This window comes from Choloepus didactylus, chromosome 1 (genome assembly GCF_015220235.1).
Source record: "Choloepus didactylus isolate mChoDid1 chromosome 1, mChoDid1.pri, whole genome shotgun sequence".
NCBI lineage: Eukaryota > Metazoa > Chordata > Mammalia > Pilosa > Megalonychidae > Choloepus > Choloepus didactylus.
In genome coordinates this window covers 210,997,134-211,016,211 of record NC_051307.1, presented here as the reverse complement: position 1 = coordinate 211,016,211, position 19,078 = coordinate 210,997,134, and the positions used below count along the sequence as shown (strand labels likewise).

Genomic DNA, 19,078 nt, shown 5'->3' with positions numbered 1-19,078 from the left:
CACATCAGCAATCAGGTACCTTCACTGGAGGATGGCAAATGGCGTCCGGGAAACCTCTGTTAGCTGGGAAGGCACGTGGCTGGCGTCTGCTCCAAAGTTCTGGTTTCAAAATGGCTTTCTCCCAGGACATTCCTCTCTAGCAAGCTTGCTCCTCTGCAAAACGTCACTCACAGCTGCACTGAGTTCCTCTCTTTGAGTCAGCTCATTTATATGGCTCCACTGATCAAGGCCCACCCTGAATGGGTGGGGCCATGCCTCCATGGGAACATCTCATCAGAATCATTACCCACAGCTGGGTGGGGCACACTCCAAGCAAATCTAACCAGCACCAAAACTTCTGCCCCACAAAACTACAAAGATAATGGCATTTGGGGGACACAATACATTCAAACTGGCACAGTATGTAATTTTCTTTTCTTGTAATTTGTTTATCAGATTATGGTATCAAGGTTGTGTTGGCCTCATAAAACAAGTGGGAAAGTTTTACCTCCTCTATTTTCTCAAAGAGTTTTGTGTAAACATGTTATTGTTTCTTAAATGTTTTATATAGAGTTCACTAGTGAAACTGTTGGTTGAATTTTGTGGGAAGAATTTTGATAACAGATTCAATTTCTTTAACAGATAATACAGTTTGCCAGTCAGGGTTCTCCATAGAAACAGAACTAATAGGATGTTTATTTGCTTTATTTTAAGGAATTTATTTTAAGGACTTTGGCTACTGTGATAGTGGGAGCTGGAAGTTGGAATCTTTAAGGCGATCTGACAGGCTGCAGACTCAGACTGGAGTTGATACTGTAGTTTTGAGGCAGAATTTCTTCTCCAGGACTTTTTTCTCATAAGGCCTTCAACTGATTGGATGAGGCCCACCCACATTTTTGAGGGTGATCTCTTTTACCTAAAGCCAACTGATTATAGATGTTAACTACATCCACAAAATACCTTCACAGCAACACTAGATTAGTGTTTGATTAAATTACTGGGTACTATAGCCTAGCCAAGTTGACACATAAAACTAACCATCACATGGGAGAATTCAGATTTTCTGTTTAATTTTGTGTCTGTTTTGGTAAATTGTATTTTCCAAAGAATATATCCATTTCTTCTGAGTTACTGAATTTGTTGCCATGCAGGTCTTCATAATATTCCTTTATTATCCTTTTAATGCCTTTAGAATCTATGGTGATAACTCCTTTTTCATTTCAAATGTTGATAATTTTTATTTTCCTTATTTTTTCTTAATTAGTCTAGTTAGGAATTTAGCTACAATTTATTGTTAACATTTAAGTCTTTGATCCATTTTTGAATTTACCTAGATTATATTCCTCCTCTTCTTTTTCATCACTGCTATTCATTAGCCCTGTCATTATCAGCAGCACATTATCATCCTCATTTCTGGAAGTCTTCTTGAGATGAAAGATAAATAGAAATTTTCCCATATCACTAATAATCTCACTATATTTTTTCTTTGCTATTTCTTCCTATTTTCTCCAACCTCTTTTATTTTGGAGGATCTTAAGGCTCAATCACTGGTCCTTTTATTTATCTATATTTACTGTCTTGATGATTCATCTAGTTCCATGATTTTGAATACCATCTATATGTCAAATTTTTTTTATCAAGATTTATTCACGTACCATACCATCGTCCAAAGTATATAATCCACTGATCACATTACCATCATATAGTTATTCATTAATCACTCTGATCTATTTTTTTTAACATTTTCCTTGTACCACAAAAAGTAAAAGTAAGAATAAAAAAATATGAGTAAAAACAGAACACCCAAACTGTCCCCTTCCCGCCCTATTTTTCCTTTAGTTTTTTTTTTTTTTTTTGCCCCCGTTTTTCTACTCATCCATCCATACACTGGATAAAGGGTAGTGTGGTCCACAAGGCTTTCACAATCACATTGTCACCCCTTGTAAGCTACATTGTTATACAATCATCTTCAAGATTCAAGGCTACTGGGTTGTAGTTTGATAGTCTCAGGTATTTACTACTAGCTATTCCAATTCATTAAAACCTAAAAAGAGTTATCTATATCGTGCGTAAGAGTGCCCACCAGAGTGACCTCTTGGCTCCTTTTGGAATCTCTCAGCCACTGAAACTTTATTTCATTTCATTTCACATCCCCCTTTTGGTCAAGAAGATGTTCTCCATCCCATGATGCCGGGTCTAGATCCCTCCCTGGGAGTCATATTCCACGTTGTCAGGGAGATTTACACCCCTGGTGTCAGATCCCATGTAGGGGGAGGGCAGTGAATTCACCCACCAGGTTTGCTTAGCCAGAGAGAGTGGGCCACACCTGAGCAACAAAGAGGCATTCAGGGGGAGATTCTTAGGCGTGATTATAAGCAGGCCTAGCCTCTCCTTTGCAGTAACAGGCTTCCCAAGGGCAAGTCCTGTCATAGAGAGTTTGGCACATCAAACCACCAGTCCTCAATGTTTGTGAGAACATCAGCAACCATCCAGGTGGGGAAGCCCAACACCTCTGCATTTCCCCTGATATATGCCAAATTTTTAACTCTAGCCCAGATTTCTTTTCCAAACCCAAGATTCATACATTTATCCAACTGTCTACTTATAATCTTCCCCTGGGTGTTCAATATACATGACAAACTCAAAGCGCATCTCCCCCCATTAACGCCACCCTGGTCCAAGCCACGTCATTTTTTTCACAGATTTCTACAAAAAGCTCTTAATGGGTCTCCTCCTGTCAAGACTTTAAAGTCTATGTGTATGGAAATCAAATGAGTGACCCATTATTGTTTAAATTTTCACCATTAGGAGTATATCCCTACTGTTTCCATCCTGTGCAATCCAGGAATGAGAGCTCGTCACTGGAACCAGATGTCAGAAATTGTAGGCTATGATTTGACTCCAGATTCTGGAACTACACTGAGAAAAGTTTTAAAATTGAATCTTGCACCATACTTGGAAAAATTTGAAGTAATAAGTGCAGGTGCAAGCAAGGTAAATATAAAGATCACCTGAAAGACTGATGAGTTTGTTAATCAAATAATCATATTTTTTGTTGTAGTTAAAGGCAAAGCACTGGATAGCACTCCCCCCTCAATAAAATTTGTACGTCTTTACTACCTGCTTGTCCTAAATCCATACTAGAAATGTTTCTTTTGACTTCTTAATTCTGCCACATTCTGATATACATGGATGATGTGCTAGTCTTCATACTTGGGCCATTAAAAATACCAGATAGATATATGTGTGGCATGTGATGTGTGTGTGTGATTTAGCAGAATAAGTGCAGCTCTAGGGAAGGAGTTCTTGAAATATACAGAAAGCATCTTTAGACTGTAGGCTGCAGAAAAGCCATTTCAGAGAAAGTCCAGCAGGTATTTTATTCTGTTGTCCATTTTAATACTGACAGCAGTAGTTTTCATAGCAAGTGAATTTTTAAAAACTACGTTATTATTCTTATTAGGAATTTTAAATCATTAAAACTTTATAACTTAAAAAATTACTCTGTAGTCAAAGGTTATCTTAATAAAATAAAACTGTAATGCATCAAATATTTACTCAGTTCAGTAGAGAAAGTCAGTATAGTAAATAAGATCCTTTCTTCCACCATCTCATTCTTCTTTTCTTCTTTCTAGGAATTTTCATTAGAGAAAGCTATGCATACAATGATAGAAACTTGGAATGATATTGCTTTTCATGTAAGTCTGTATCGAGATACTGGAGTCTGTATTCTTTCTTCAGTGGATGAGATTCAGACTATCCTTGATGATCAAATTATAAAAACTCAGACAATGAGAGGTTCGCCTTTCATCAAACCATTTGAAAAAGAGATCAAGGTATGTTAAATATGATATTTAGCTCCTGATCATTTATAAAAAGTTGCAATCATGTTACATATACACTCTTGTGGAAATAAGTTGAGTTTTTGGATGGACTTTTAATTGTTTATTTAAGTCACGGGCCTATAATTTTGATATTTTATCTTGTGAAATACTGGAACAGATACTCAAAAATTAATATGGAAATATATATAATAGACTGAGACATTAACTCTGATGATTTTTAAAAGAAAAAAATTATATTTCATTAAAATAAATCTTTTCCCATGACGGTAATAGGCTTGGAAGGAAAGCAGTTGGTATAATTTATTCTAACTTCAAAACTTCTAGACTCTATTTCATGCTATATTCTTGTAACTTGTAGAAAAGTTCTATACACCAAACTTTAATTATATTTGTGAACAACTAATTTGAAGGTCTTTTAGAAGAATTAATTATCATCTACCTGAGAAAAATACATGATATTTGAAGCCCCAAGATTTTTTTCACCTTTATAGTTGATATGGGGTAAATTCAGAAAGACAAGTTATATTAACTAATAGTTTCTTATATAGTTTCAGAATTCTAACTGGGGAACAAAGAAATTGGGGAAAAGACAAATAACAAATGCAATATTTTCTCTGATATTTAGTTTGATCCCTAACTACTTGTTAGATACTGCTGTAGGATCCTTTCTTTTACTAATCCATTTAATCCTCACAGCAGAACTTCATGGTAGGTATTGTTATCATTGGTATTCATAAATAAGGAAACCAAGGCAGAAGAGAATAGATATTTGTTCAAGTTCACCCAACATGACACAACTGGGATTCAAACTAAGGCAGTCTGGTTTGAATTTGATCATAAATAGTGTTTTATAGCAGAGGTTGGCTGCCGTTATTTGGAGAAGACTAATTATGTTCCAAAAGAACGTAATGCTGAACATTTTCTTACAAATCAGGCTGGTCTAGCCCTTTCTTGATAAGATATTTTGTTTTTTGTAGAAATTCCTTACTTAATTTAAAAGTTCTAGTTTAAAAGTTCTGTTAGAGCTCTTAAAAGAAGAAAAATATGAGGCCCATTCTCTTTACACATAGGACCTGAAGGTCAAATATATAAAGTTCCAAGGATAGAAATTATATGAATAGTCTTCAAACTAATGAAATACCTACTTTAGAGGACCAATGAGAATAAGGAGACTTTTTAAAAATTGTGTTGATGTAGAGCAGGGTTTCTCAGCCTGCCACTATTGATATTTTTGTTTGGATAATTTTTGTTATGGGGATTGTCCTGTAAATTATATGATGTCTAGCAGAAGCCCTATCCTCTACCCACTAGATATTAGTAGCATCCCTCCTTCAATGTGACAACTAAAAATGTCTCCAGATATTGTCAGATGTCCCTGAATTGAGGGGTAAAATTGCCCCTGCTGAGAACTATTGATGTAGAACAGTATATATTCCCAGATGCATTAAGACCTAGGAATTAGGAAACTGGATTATTAACTTTATAGTCATTTCCAATTCTAAGTTTCAATGATTTAGGGAAACCTCAGACCTCCTAGAGTTTTCTAAGCTTACATGAGACACTCATAAGTGACCTTCAGCTATTTTGCATTGATTTAAAAATAATAACTGAAAATTTTAAATGAATTTTTCTTGCTATAATTTATAGCTCTTCTAAAATAAATAGTATTTAGTACAGTATACTTTTCATTAAGGCCTGGGAGGACCGTTTGATTCGAATACAAGAAACAATTGATGAGTGGTTAAAAGTACAAGCTCAGTGGCTATACTTGGAGCCCATTTTTTGTTCTGAGGATATCATGCAACAGATGCCAGAAGAGGGGCGTCAGTTTCAGACAGTGGACAGACATTGGAGGGATATCATGAAGTTTTGTGCAAAAGATCCAAAGGTGAAGTGTTTATTTTCTCTCTTACAGTAGAGGAATCTTTATTTTTGACTATAAAAGTAAGCATTTGACAGTTTTTTTTTAATCACTAAAGTAAAACCTGCTCATTATATACAAATTGGAAAGTTCAAAAAAATATTAAAAAGCATAAAAGCACTAAAATGATTTTACTTTCAATTCCTAAGTTATATTACTTATAACTCTTTGTATATGTAGTTATATATGTGTATATATGTATCTACACACATAGATATAGTAGAGCTACTTCAAATTTACATTTAACTCACTTGATCTCTACTGTATACACTATATATCTTTCCCCTTGCAAAATGAATAAATGAAATAAAATGGGGACAGGAGTTAGAAGGGGGTGGAAGAGAGGGAGAGAATGAATGAATAAATGACTACTGTAGATGATTCACCTGACCATGGTTGGGAGTGGTGGGGTTAAAAGAACCTGCTGTTCTCTCAGTTGGTCTTATATGTCTGCCTCAGAGTATAGCACTTTGTTGAATGTGATTCTAATGTTTAAAGACAGATATGTATTTTTTTCATCCACCTGGTACACACAGGGACAGAAGCATACTTTAAAAAACCTGGTATTCAACTAAAGAAATAACAATTAATTCCAGTGCTGGGTGTAAATATTGCACTGAAATTTATGAAAGTTTGAAGGATTTTTTGCCTTACACATTGACTTTAGAACATTTGTGAGACATGATTTCCTGTAGATCAGTAGTCAGCAAATTTTTTTTGTAAAGGACCAGATATAGTAAAAATTGTAGGCTTTGTGACACATGGTCTTTGTTGCAGCTACTCAACTGTGCAGTCATTGTAGTGTGAAAGCAGCCAGAGACAATATGTAAATGAATGGGCATGACTATGCTCCAATAAAACTTTGTTTATGGGCATTGAAATGTTCAAGTGTCATGAAATATTATTATTCTTTTGATTTTTTCCAACCTTTTAAAAGTATAAAATAATTTTTAACTTGGAGGCCATACAAAATCTGGCAGCAGGTCAGAATTGGCCCATGGGGTACAGTTTGCTAATTCCTGCTGCAGATTGTTATTGGTTGACAGTTGTTGAAAAATTAAATCACACCTCAAAAACTAAAAGAACATAGGAGAAACAAAATTATTCATGAAAATTATAACTTCTCATTTGTAACTAGCATCCTTGGATAAGAATATTTATGATTCATTGAATTTTCATAGTCTTTACATTACAAAAAACTAAAATTTTGTGAACCTTTTAACATTTCAGTACTTTTGACATATAATACAGATTTGGTCTTGTAATTATATCTAGTATATAAGTGCTGACCAGACAAATTCTCTTTTAGGTACTTGCTGCCACTTCTTTAACAGGTTTATTGGAAAAACTGCAAACCTGCAATGACCTTTTGGAGAAAATTATGAAAGGACTTAATGCATATCTTGAAAAGAAACGTCTTTTCTTCCCTCGGTATGATGGATGATCAATTGTGCTAAAATTAAAAGCATTTTCTAATGTGTGATGAATTATAACTAAAGCTTTTGTATTTGCATGTTTTTCCCTAGTTTTTTCTTCTTATCTAATGATGAAATGTTAGAGATTCTGTCAGAGACCAAAGATCCACTTAGAGTTCAGCCACATTTAAAAAAATGCTTTGAGGGCATTGCTAAATTGGAGTTCCTTCCCAATTTGGACATTAAGGCCATGTATAGCTCTGAAGGCGAGCGAGTAGAGCTGATTGCACTTATTTCCACGTCCGCTGCGCGGGGTGCTGTGGAAAAGTGGCTCATTCAAGTGGAAGACCTAATGCTCCGGAGTATTCATGATGTGATCGCTGCAGCCAGGCTGGTGTGTTTTTTAGAATTTGATGGATATTCTGTATTCTGCAAATGCTTTCTTTTGGCATAGGTGCCATGGGTATCAGCAAATTAATGGCTACCCATGAATTCACACTTAAAAGTTCTTGCTCTTTTAAATCTTTTATTATTTTCTTTACCTCTTTGTTTCTAACATTATTAAAATAATAATAGTAAGAATTGATAATAATCTGTGATTAAGTGCTATAAAAGAAAAAAAGTTATGAGAGAAAATAAAAGGGCTATATGATTTAGAATTGGGGAAGCCAGTGATAGACTGAAGAAATGATGTTGAAACTGAGACCTGAAGTATAAATAGGCATTAACCAGATAAAGAGCAAATTGGAAGAGCATCTAGGTATCCTGTGTAAAGACTCTGGGGTCAAAAAGAACCAGGGATATTTAGGAACCTGGAAGAAGGCTGCTGGTCTGGTGTAGAGCAAGCAAAGAAAAGAGTGAAGTTAGATGAGACTGGGAAGCAAGGCAGTTTAGGAGTTTGTATTTTACTCAAATGCAATGGAAAGACACTAAAGGATTTTAACCAGGGCATGGATATGATCTGATTTATATTTTTATATCACCATGACTATTTTCTGAAGCACGGATTAATAGGGAACAAGAATGAAAACAGGCAAGCAAAGTAGGAGACTGTTGCATTAGCTCAGATAAGAAGTGAGGTGGGCTGGTAGCAGTGAAGTGGCAGAAGGGATGAAATAAAATAGACAGATTTGAAATATATTTCAGTTTCAACAGGTCTTGGTTATGGATTGGTTATAGAGGATGAAAGGGAGGAAGGGAAGTTCTCAAGAATCACTTTTTTTTTTAATAATAAATTTTATTTTGAAAGAAGTTCAATCTTACAGGAACAGTTGCAAAAACAGTACAAACCCCATACATAGAACTCCATCATACCCCAGTCCCCCTTCCCTGATACCCCAATCCATCATCTTTAAGATCCTGTCACACCACTGTCTCTTTCTTTCCCTCCCTCCCTCCCTCCCTAACACCCATCATCTATTGCTCCGTCCTCAAGAATCACTTTTAAGTTTCTGATTTCAGCATTTGGATGGCATTTCCTCTGAGGGATGCCTGGAGGAGGATGAGGTTTGTGGCTCTTGGTGGGGGGTGGGGGGGGAATCAAAAGTGCAATTTTGGGTATGTTAAAGTTGAAATGCTTATGAGACATCTTACCAGACACATCTAGTAAGACAAAAATCGTGCTCATTAACATATATGCTAATCTATAGGTCAGTTCTTCTCAGACATGGGTGTTATATATGTGATCTAGTTCATTTACTGCTTTTTACATTTGAACAATTACTTAAAAACTCAAAATGAGGTGAACAAATATTAAAGTAGGATATATACTATTTGAAAGAAATGTCACACACCTGGGCACTTAGATGTACCTCACTTATGCTAATGCGATTAACCTCAACCTGAATTGATAACTCAGTGTATTTCTGTCTTTAGGACCACAAAAGAACTGTTGTATAGTGAAAGATTAATTTTAAAAGGTACTGCAACCTTATATCCAGCAATTTATTATGAGTGAGGTATCCGTTTTCCTTCATGGAGCCCTGTGAAGCTCAGCCTCTTGCAGTGGCTGTCCTATTCAGCTTCAGTGTTTTTTCAGATAAATCTTGACATTTTCTCTTCTTTTACTTCTTATGGTTTCAAACAAACTAAAACGTGAAGGAAAGAATCAACATTGCCCATGAAAGCATTTCCTTAATCAGTGTAAGAAATTTAGCAAATAGCTCTCAGTCACCCCTCATCCTTCTTGGAAGCTTAGGTTGGTTTTCCATTTGTGTTTATTTCTAAATATTGCTCATGAAAGCCATTTCTGTAACAATATCTTTATACCCATGTCCTTAACATTCTTATTTCTAAGACGATGTTATTAAAAATAAAAGTTTCCATTGGCATCCTCTTCAAACTTATTTCTCCAGGTATTTGTAATTTGGATCTGCTATTATCATTTCATTTTTTTTCTATTGTACTTTTGGCTTATAATTTTTTTTCTTTATTAGGGAAGTTGTGGGTTTACAGAACAATCATGCATTAAATACAAGATTCCCATATATTGCCCTATTATTAACACATTGCATTATAATGGAATATTTGTTACAACTGATGATAGCACATTTTTATAATTGGACTATTAACTATACTCCATGGTTTAACTTGGGGTTCACTGTATGTGAAGTGTAGTTCCATAGATTTTTTAAAAACTTTTATTCTGTTACCATATATACAATCTAAAATTTCACCTTTAAATCACATTCAGAATGTATACTTCAGTGCTGTTAACTATGTTCACAATGTTGTGTTAGCGTCACTATTCATTACCTAAACATTTCCATCATTCCAAATAGGAACTCTGTACATTTTAAGTCTTAAATTCCCATTCCCTAGCCCTCTACCTTCCCCTGTATGCGATATTCTAGATTCTGACTTGGTGAGTTGGCTTATTCTAATTCTTTCAAATCAGTGAGATAAGATAGTATTTGTTCTTTTGTGTCTGGCCTATTTCACTCAACCTGGTATCTTTAAGATTCATCCATGTTGTCACATGTATCATGATTTCATTCCTTTTTATGGCTGAGTAATATTCCATTTTGTGTATATACCACATTTTATTTATCCAGTTGGTGGACACTTGGGTTGCTTCTAACTTTTGGCAATGGTGAATGGTGTTGCTATGAACACTGGTGTGCAAATATCCATATGAATCCCTGCTTTCAATTCTCTTGGTTATATACCTAGTAGTGGGATTTCTGGGTCAGGTGTTAATTCTCAACTTAGCTTTCTGAGGAGTCACCAAATTCTTCCACAGCAGCTGCACTATTTTGCATTGCCACAAGCATTGAATGAGCCTTCCTGTTCTCCACATCCTCTCCAACACTCAATATTTTCCATTTTTTAAATAGTATCCATGTGAGTGGATATCAAATGGTATCTCATTGTGGATTTCATTTGCATTTCCCTGATGGCTAATGATGTTGAGCATCTTTTCATGTGTTTTCTGGCCACTTGCATATCTTTGGAGAGATGGCTATTCAAATCTTTTGCCCATTTTTAAATTGAGTTTTTTGTCTTCTTATAAAGTTGAAGGATTTCTTTATATATTCTGGATATTAAACATTTCTCAGGTATGTGAATATTTTCAATATTTTCTCCCATTCTATAGGTTGCTGTTTTACTTTCATGATAAAGTCCTTTGAGAAACAACAGTTTTTAATTTTGATGAGGTCCCATTCATTTTTTCGTTTGTTGCTTGTGCTTTGGGTGTAAAGTCTAAGAAACCATTACCTAACACAAGGTCCTGAAGATGCTTCCCTATGTTTTCTTCTAGTAATTTAATAATTCTGCCTCTTATATTTAGGTCTTTGATCTATTTTTAGTTGAGTTTTGTGTATGGTGTCATGTAGGGGTCCACATTTTTTCTGCAAATTGAGATCCAGTTTTTCCAGTACCATTTGTTGAAGAAATGATTCTTTTCCAATTAGGTGGTCTTTGCTCCATTGTTAAAACTCATTTGGCCATAAATGTGAGGGTTGCTTTCTGAGCTTTCAATTCAATTCCATAGGTCTGTATATTTGTCCATGTGCCAGTACCCATCTGTTTTTTTGAAAACCACATATTTTTATTGTAGAATATAAGATATATATATATGTGTGTGTGTGTGTGTGTGTGTGTGTGTGTGTGTGATAAATTTCTAAGTGCAATTTAACAAGTCGTTAGGGAGCAAATTTTAAAGAATATTATGTGTTACATTTCCATAGTCTCAGTTATTTCCTTATTGTGAAATATAACTTATTTGCAGAAAGGTAGTATATTTCAAAGTATGCTTTAACAAATAGTTATATAGGAAATTTCCAAAAATTTTATGAGTTATAGTACCACAGTTTCAGTTATTTCCTTATTGTGAAATATAACATATATTCAAAAAGGTGATAACTTTCAAATTACAATTTAACAAGTTTCTATAGAACAGATTTCAAAGGATGCTTTGGTTTACCATTCCACCATTTCAATTCTTTCCTTCTAGTTATTCTAATACCCTAGCAGCTAAGAAGAAGAAAATTATATAGAGATTGAGTATTTGTAATCATTTGTTAAATTCCATTTTGTCTGTTGCTATGCCTTCCTCTAGTTTAATCACTTTCCCGATTTTCAGGGATGTTTAGGTAGTGACCACCCTGACTTGTTCATGTTGAAAAGGGGTGTCGACATTATGGAAAAAGGGGACCCATCTGGTTGATGTTCTTGAAGAGGCTATTGTCTCTGGATTTGGGGACTTAGCTGGCATAGGAATACTCTGGAAGATTTAAGTTTCTGAAGAATAAACTTAGTGAAACTTTTATAGAGTCTCAAATAGGGATTTGGGTATTCTTTAAGGTTTTCAGGACTACTGTTGACTTGGACTTATCATACTGTGGTCATTTGGCAAATCTAGCTAAAGCTTGCATAGGAGTAACCTCCAGGACAGCCTCTTGACTCTATTTGAATTCTCTTAGCCACTGAAACCTTATTTTGTTGCCTTTCTTTTACCCCTTTTGTTCAAAAAGGCATTCACAACCCCTCTGCCAGGGTCAGGCTCATTCCCAGAATCTGTCCCATGTTGTGGGGGAGGGTGATGAATTTATTTAGAGTTAACTTAGAGAGAGAAAGTCTGCATTTGAGCAACAAAAGAGGTTCTCTGGAGGTGACTCCTAGGCATAAATATAGATGGGCTCAGCCTCCTCTTTACAACCATAAGTTTCACCAGATGAAGCCTCAAGATTGAGGGCTTGACTTATAAAGTAGGGGGTTCCTAAGTTCACATAGCATATGCTATGTACAGAATAATCCATCCGTATCTCACATTATCATCACTTAGTTGTATAATCCTCATCACTTTCCATTTTAAATTATTCTCATGACCCAACATACCTCATAGCTCTTTTCACCCCTTAATTATTTGTCCCTAGTATTTGTGTGGTACTAGTATAGTATTCCTATTAATTATAATTATATTAATTATAGTATGCAATACATAGATTTTTCCTATATACCTTTCTGTTGTCAACTTTCTGTACTAGTGTCATTACTTTAGAAGTGTATCATACAAGCACCTATCTATAGTTGTAGTGCTGATCTGTGGGATACATACCTTTAAACAACCCCTTTCAATCCTATTCACCTTCAGTACAGCTCTGATACTTATTATGCTGTTTTGTTTACTCTGGCTGTGTGATAAGTTTTAAGATCAGGAAGTGTGACTCCTCCAAATTCATTCTTATTTTTCAAAATGGCTTTAGCTATTCAGGCCCTTACTCTTCCATATAAATTTGATGGTTGGCTTTTCCTTTTCAGCAAAGAAGTTTGTTGGAATTTTCATTGGGATTGCATTGAATCAGTAAATCACTTAGAATTGACATCTTAACAATATTTATTCTTCTGATCCATGGCAATGGAATACCCTTCCATTTACTTAGGTCTTCTTTGATTTCTTTTAGCAATGTTTTGTATGTACAAGTCCTTGGCAATCTTGGTTAGATTCATTCCTAGATATTTGATTCTTTTAGTTGCTATTCTGAATGGAATTTTTTTTTCTTGATTTCTTCTTCTGATTGTTCACTGCTTGTGTATAGAAACTGATTTGGGGGTGTTGATCTTGTGCCCTTCCACTTTGTTGAATTCATTTATTAGCTCTAGGAGCTGTGTTTTGGATTGTTCAGGATTTTCTGCATGTAGGATCATTGCATCTGCAAATAGGGAAAGTTTTATTTCTTCCTTTCCAACTTGGATCCCTTTTATTTCTTTTTCTTGCCTAATTGCTCTGCTAAGGACTTCCAGTACAACGTTAAATAACAGTGTTGTGAGTGGGCATCCTTGTCTTGTTCCTGATTTTAGAAGGAAAGCTTTCAGACATTCACAATTATGTAGGATGTTAGATGTGGGCTTTTCGTATATGGCCTTTATCATGTTGAGGAAATTCCCTTCTATTCCTAGTGTTCTAAGTGTTTTGATCAAGAAAGGGTGCTAGATTTTGTCAAATGCTTTTTCTGCATTAATTGAGATGATCATGTGGCTTTTTTCGCCTCATTTTATTATTGTCATGTATTACACTAATTGAGTTTCTTATTATGAACAAACCTTGCATATCATGGATAAATCCACTTGATCATTGTGTCCAATTCTTTTAATATGCTGTTGGATTCAGTTTGTGAGTATTTTGTTAAGGTTTTTAATCTATACCCATAAGGGATATTAGTCTGCAGTTTTCTTTTCTGGAGGTATCTGGCTTTTGTATGAGGGTGATGTTGGCCTCATAGAATGAATTAGGGAATATTCCCTCCTTTTTAATTTTTTTGGAAGCATTTCAGCAGAATTGGAGTTACATCTTCTTGGAATTCATAGAATTTCCCTGTGAAACTGCCTGGTCCTGGGCTTTTTTGTGTTTGAGGGGCAGGTTTTTGATTACTGATTCAATATTTTTACTTGTATTTGGTTTGTTGGGATGTTCTATTTCTTCTCGAGTCAATATAGTTAGCTTGTGTGTTTCTAGGAATTTGTGCATTTCATTTAGGTATCTAGTTTATTGGCATATCTTTGTTCATAGTATCCTCTCATAGCCCTTTTTATTTCAGTGGGGTTGATAGTAATGTCTCCCTTTTTATTTCTGATTTTTTAATTTCTTTCCTCTCTTTCTTTTTCTTTGTCAGTTTAGCGAAAGATTTGTTGATTTTATTTATCTTTTCAAAGAGCCAACTATTGGCTTTGGTGATTCTTTCTGCTGTTCTTTTTTGTTGTTGTTGTTCTCTATTTCACTTATCTCCACTCTAATCTTTGTTATTTTCTTCCTTCTGCTTGCTTTGGGTTTAGTTTGCTCTTCTTTTTCTAGTTCTTCCAGTTTTGAGGTTAATCTTGATTTGGAATCCTTCTTCTTTTATAATGTAAGCATTTAGAGCTTTAAATTTGCCTTGCAGCACTGCCTACAGTGCATCCCATAAATTTTTATATGTCGTATTTTCATTTTCATTCACCTCAAGATATTTTCTAATTTCACTTGTGATTTCCTCTTTAACTCATTGGCTATTTAAGAGTATGTTGTTTAAATTCCAAATATTTGTGAAGTTTCCATTTCTCCCTCTGTCATTGATTTGTAGCTTCATTCCATTGTGGTCAGAGAATACACATAGTATGATTTCAGTATTTTTTAATTAATTGAGACTTGTTTTGAGACCTAAAATATGGTCTATCCTGGAGAATGATCCATATGCACTTGAGAAGAATGTATATTCTCTTTTTGTTGAATGAAGTGTTCTAAATTTTGTTAGGTCTAGTTGGTTTAGAGTATCATTCAAGTCTTGTATTTCCTTATTGATCTTCTAACTGAGTGTTCTATCCATCACTGAAAGTGGTGTATTAAAGTCTCCTACTATTAATACAGAACCATCAATTTCTCCCTTCTAATCCTTTAGTATTAGCTTCATATATTTGGGGGCTATGCCGTTAGGAGCATATATATTTATAATTATTACATCTTCCTGTTGAATTGTCCCCTTTATCAGTATGTAATGACTGGCTTTGTCCCTTATAACTGTTTTTTTTTTTTTAATGTGCTGATCAAGTTTTAATAACGTGGTTGGTTAACAAGGTATATATACCATTTGGCAAGCACACAAAGACTGTGGTAGGAACTTCTGATCCCTGGGGCATTTGGCTCTCCAGCCCACTCTCTGCCTAGCCAGAGAATCCAAAAGGATTGCATAGACAGATGAACCTTTATTTTAAAAAAATAGCACTCAAATAAATTAAAAGGGACAACCATCAAGGGTTCAAATTGTGAAGAAATAGTTGAAAACCTAGAGACTCCAAACTGCAGTTTCTAACTTCATTTTTTGTCCAATGGCAAAAGCCACACATCTCAGTATTCCCACTTAGTTTTTTTCCCCTACTGAGATGAGGGAAGCAGCTACAACCAGGAGACCAGAGGGAGGAGAAAGCTGCATTTGTCTGGAATGAACATTGCCACATGTTTGCTAATATGTGTTTCACTTTATGACCAAATGAATTCTTTCAAAAATAAATAAGGGAGGAGGAAACCTGCATGTTTTTAAAAATTGAAATTATTTAGGGATAAAACACTAACTCTAATGCTGTTAATAGGCAATAGCAACTTTTTTCCTCAAAGTCAAACATCACCCCCAGCTGGGCCCTTGTGCTGCAAGCTTTTCAGATGTTACCTAAACTTTAATAAAAGAAAAGAACAAGTTTAAATGTAGACACTGGACTAGTCTGGATCTGTATTTTCAAGTCCACATTCTTTATCTGAAGAACTGTATCAGGGACCTCCCAGAGGCTGCATGTTTTGAAGTTCACAGTACATGGAACCAGTTTTTCTTTATAATTTTTTTCCTCACTCAGAGCAGCCACACACAGTGGCCATTAACACTGGAATCTTGGATGAGGCCTTTTCTTATGAGGTCTGACCAGAGCTGCCCAAAGTTTCTCCTCAATGAGAATCAATGCTGTTCTGCTCTATGGATGGGATAAAAGCAAGAAAATAGAAATACCTGGTACAGGTTTCATGAAATCTATTTGGATTTTCTACTTTCCAAACCCACTGCTGAATGCCATTTGTTCACTTCATATGTGTTGAACAGTTTGTGGCCTAATAGTCTCAATTCAAAGAACTATTATTGGATGCCCCAGAGGTTGATGCAATAGCAGCTCCAGCAGGACTGCTTATGGAGACCAACTTTTGGATGTGAGGTAACAAGTTGGGGTCACAGGCCAGCTGCTGGTCATTGATGTGGTCCTCCTTTTGGTAGGCCAACCGTTGTTGAATAAACGCCTTTGCTTCAGGTATTACTATTGGCTTTGGTGGAAACTGTACTTCAGTAGCTTTAAAAATAGTATTCTCTTGTAGAATGTCTTACTGGGACTGGTTATGGCCAAAAGGCTTCCTTCCATAAAGACAATGTTAGAAGATCACACCCACTGACCAGATGTCAACTTTATTTGAGATCTTTGGTGGTTCTTTCCCAACCACAAAACACTCTGGTGGTAAATACCAAAAAGTAACAGCATCCCCCTCCCCCCAAAAAAACAAAAACAAAAACAAAACAAAACAAAACAAAAAGTACCAGCACCTTGTGACATTAGCTCCATGACATCCACTGAATTGTAGCTATCATCATCCATAATCTTGGAAAGACCAAAATCTGTAATTTTTATCTCCCCACATGTTGTACCATTGACTAAAAGATTATTACTTGGTTTGAGGTCATAGTATGTGATGGGAGGTTTTTTTTCATTTAGGTACTTTAAAGCATTTACAATCTACATGATAATGAATCAGGCCTCTTTTTCTGACATTAATTTGTGCTGTTTCAGGTAGAAATATAGATCACTTCCCTCCCAGTATTCTAATACTTTACAAAACGAGTCAGTGTCCAGTGAAAAATAATCATACAGCTTAACCATTCTGGGATGATCCAGTTCTTTGTGATATCCAATATTTCCTATATGCGTGCTTGTGGTAATTCTCTTTTTCTCATCTCTCCAGTTTTTATTTAACTAGTGTATTTTCACAGCTACATATCTTTGCTCTGTTAGATCAAATGCCTTGTAAACTTCAATGAAACTTCCTCTGCTCAAAAGATATAACAACAAATAGTTGTCATTTAGTGTTGGGTGATTTTAAATTGTGAATTATCTTCATTATGTAAACTTTATAGTTCCATGAAATGTAGATTTCTAACTTTTTCTAGCCTTTTCAGCTCTGCCTGGATTTCTGCTTTCTCCTCCTCCTTTTTCAAGACTACCTAATCTGAGTTTGAAGATTTCTTCTTGTTCATGGTCTTCTGCTAATATTAACATTTCATTTTCAGCTCCATTGGTCTTGCTTTTCTGCTCATTGGTTGCTGGAGGGGCCAGTCCCATGGCAGGAGGTTTTCACGTTGCTATCATTTTCCATTGTCTTTCAATCTCTTCCCTCTGTGAATTAATCCTTTCCTGTTGCTTGATAAGGTTCTGGAAAGCGGAACCATTGGTCCATTTCTCAGTAAAAGAGGCCCCATGTCAGACAGTGGTAAAATGGCCCAATATCAAGTGATCTTGCATGCTCTTATCTCTTCATGCCATCTTCTCTTGTTTTGACTTTTCTATAAGAAGCTTCTTGCTCATTGTCACACATCTATTTAATCGCTCCTTGTATTTCTCTAGTATCTTTTGTTGTTCATCAATCTGTCATCTCAATTCATGGTTGGCTCTTAATAAATCATCTGTTCAAATCATCTGTTCTTCCCTCCATCTTCTCTAAATCAGAATTGTTACTGTTTTCTAGTGCAGATATTTTTTCTATTGTGAGATCAGACTGAGTCTGTGCAGGATGGAGATTGGGGAGCTGCAGGAAAGCTCTTTGTTGACAGATCCTGTAGAAGAGGAACTGTTTTGCTGAGCTGAAACGAAAAGTGAAGCAGAGGCCAGCTATGCTTTGGGCCAGCTGCTCGGTGTCAAGACGAGGTTTTGGTAGCATCACTGACTTCAAAGTTGGCAGAGCACATCGATCCTCTGATGCCTCGTTTGCAGCACCGCCATCTAAACCATAAAGGGTCTGCTCTACTCTCCTTGGTAAGGGATTAGATAAGGAATGTTGCCACGAGGATCATACAACTGGTGGAACACTTCTGCCAGGGCTGGTTCCTGGCCAGCTTCCCCCACGAACTCAAAGTAATTACTAATTTTATGTCCATAGAAGTGCCTTTCCCTTGGCTAGCTTTTCTTTCCCGGTTTCTCTGGTCACTCTGCTTTTCCTCAGGAGTCTCTAATTCTGTGTCACACAAGGGCCCCAGGTGGCACAAACTCTGGTTGGAAGACTCACTACTGTGTGGCCCCTTACTAACACCAACAGCTGTAAACCTGGCCTCCAATAATTCCTGCCATCCTGGGTCCAGGTTACGCAATTCTTCCATCATTCTGCCACTGCCACTTCATGCTCCTCCCAAGAGGGGCCCCAATCCAATGCTGCTGTAGGTGGCTCAACTTTCCCCCTGGGCAGTCCCCAGGTGAAGCAAGGGCCTTGCCTGAGCACTGCAACCACCCCACCCCCAGTTGCCCCCCTCATCCCTGGCACAGGGCTCCTCTAGAGGGTGGGCAGGGGAGGGGGCAATGGAGGCCTCAGATCTCCTGGGTTCACATACAAAGCCAGGTGCCCCATGCAGCCGACCTGGGTGGCCAGGTACTCAGGTGGGGTTGGGGACATGGGACCAGCCTTCTGGTGCTGGACCAAGGCCTTGTGACTGTTTTTGACTTAGAGTCTGTTTTGTCTGCTGTTAGTGTAGCTACTCCTGGCTCTCTTGTGGTTACTACTTGCATGTTTTATTTTTTTCCATCCTTTCACTTTCAACCTACTTGTGTCTTTGAATTTAAGGTGAGTCCCTTGCAGAAAGCATGTAGTTGGGTCATGCTTTTTTATCCAATCTACCAATCTCTTTCTTTTGACTTAAGACTTTAATACT

General features: G+C 36.2%; 1 protein-coding gene and 1 pseudogene across 1 annotated transcript in view; one reads left to right on the top strand and one right to left on the bottom strand.

The window, feature by feature from the left end:
* Positions 1-19,078, top strand: part of DNAH12 (dynein axonemal heavy chain 12) — a 304,653-nt gene that overhangs the window by 99,167 nt on the left and 186,408 nt on the right. Inside the window, 5 exon segments of the mRNA XM_037798810.1 lie at positions 2,788-2,973; positions 3,615-3,815; positions 5,518-5,712; positions 7,055-7,176; positions 7,272-7,554. Of these exon segments, the coding sequence (XP_037654738.1) occupies positions 2,788-2,973; positions 3,615-3,815; positions 5,518-5,712; positions 7,055-7,176; positions 7,272-7,554 (987 nt within the window).
* Positions 16,237-18,535, bottom strand: LOC119505858 (annotated as a pseudogene).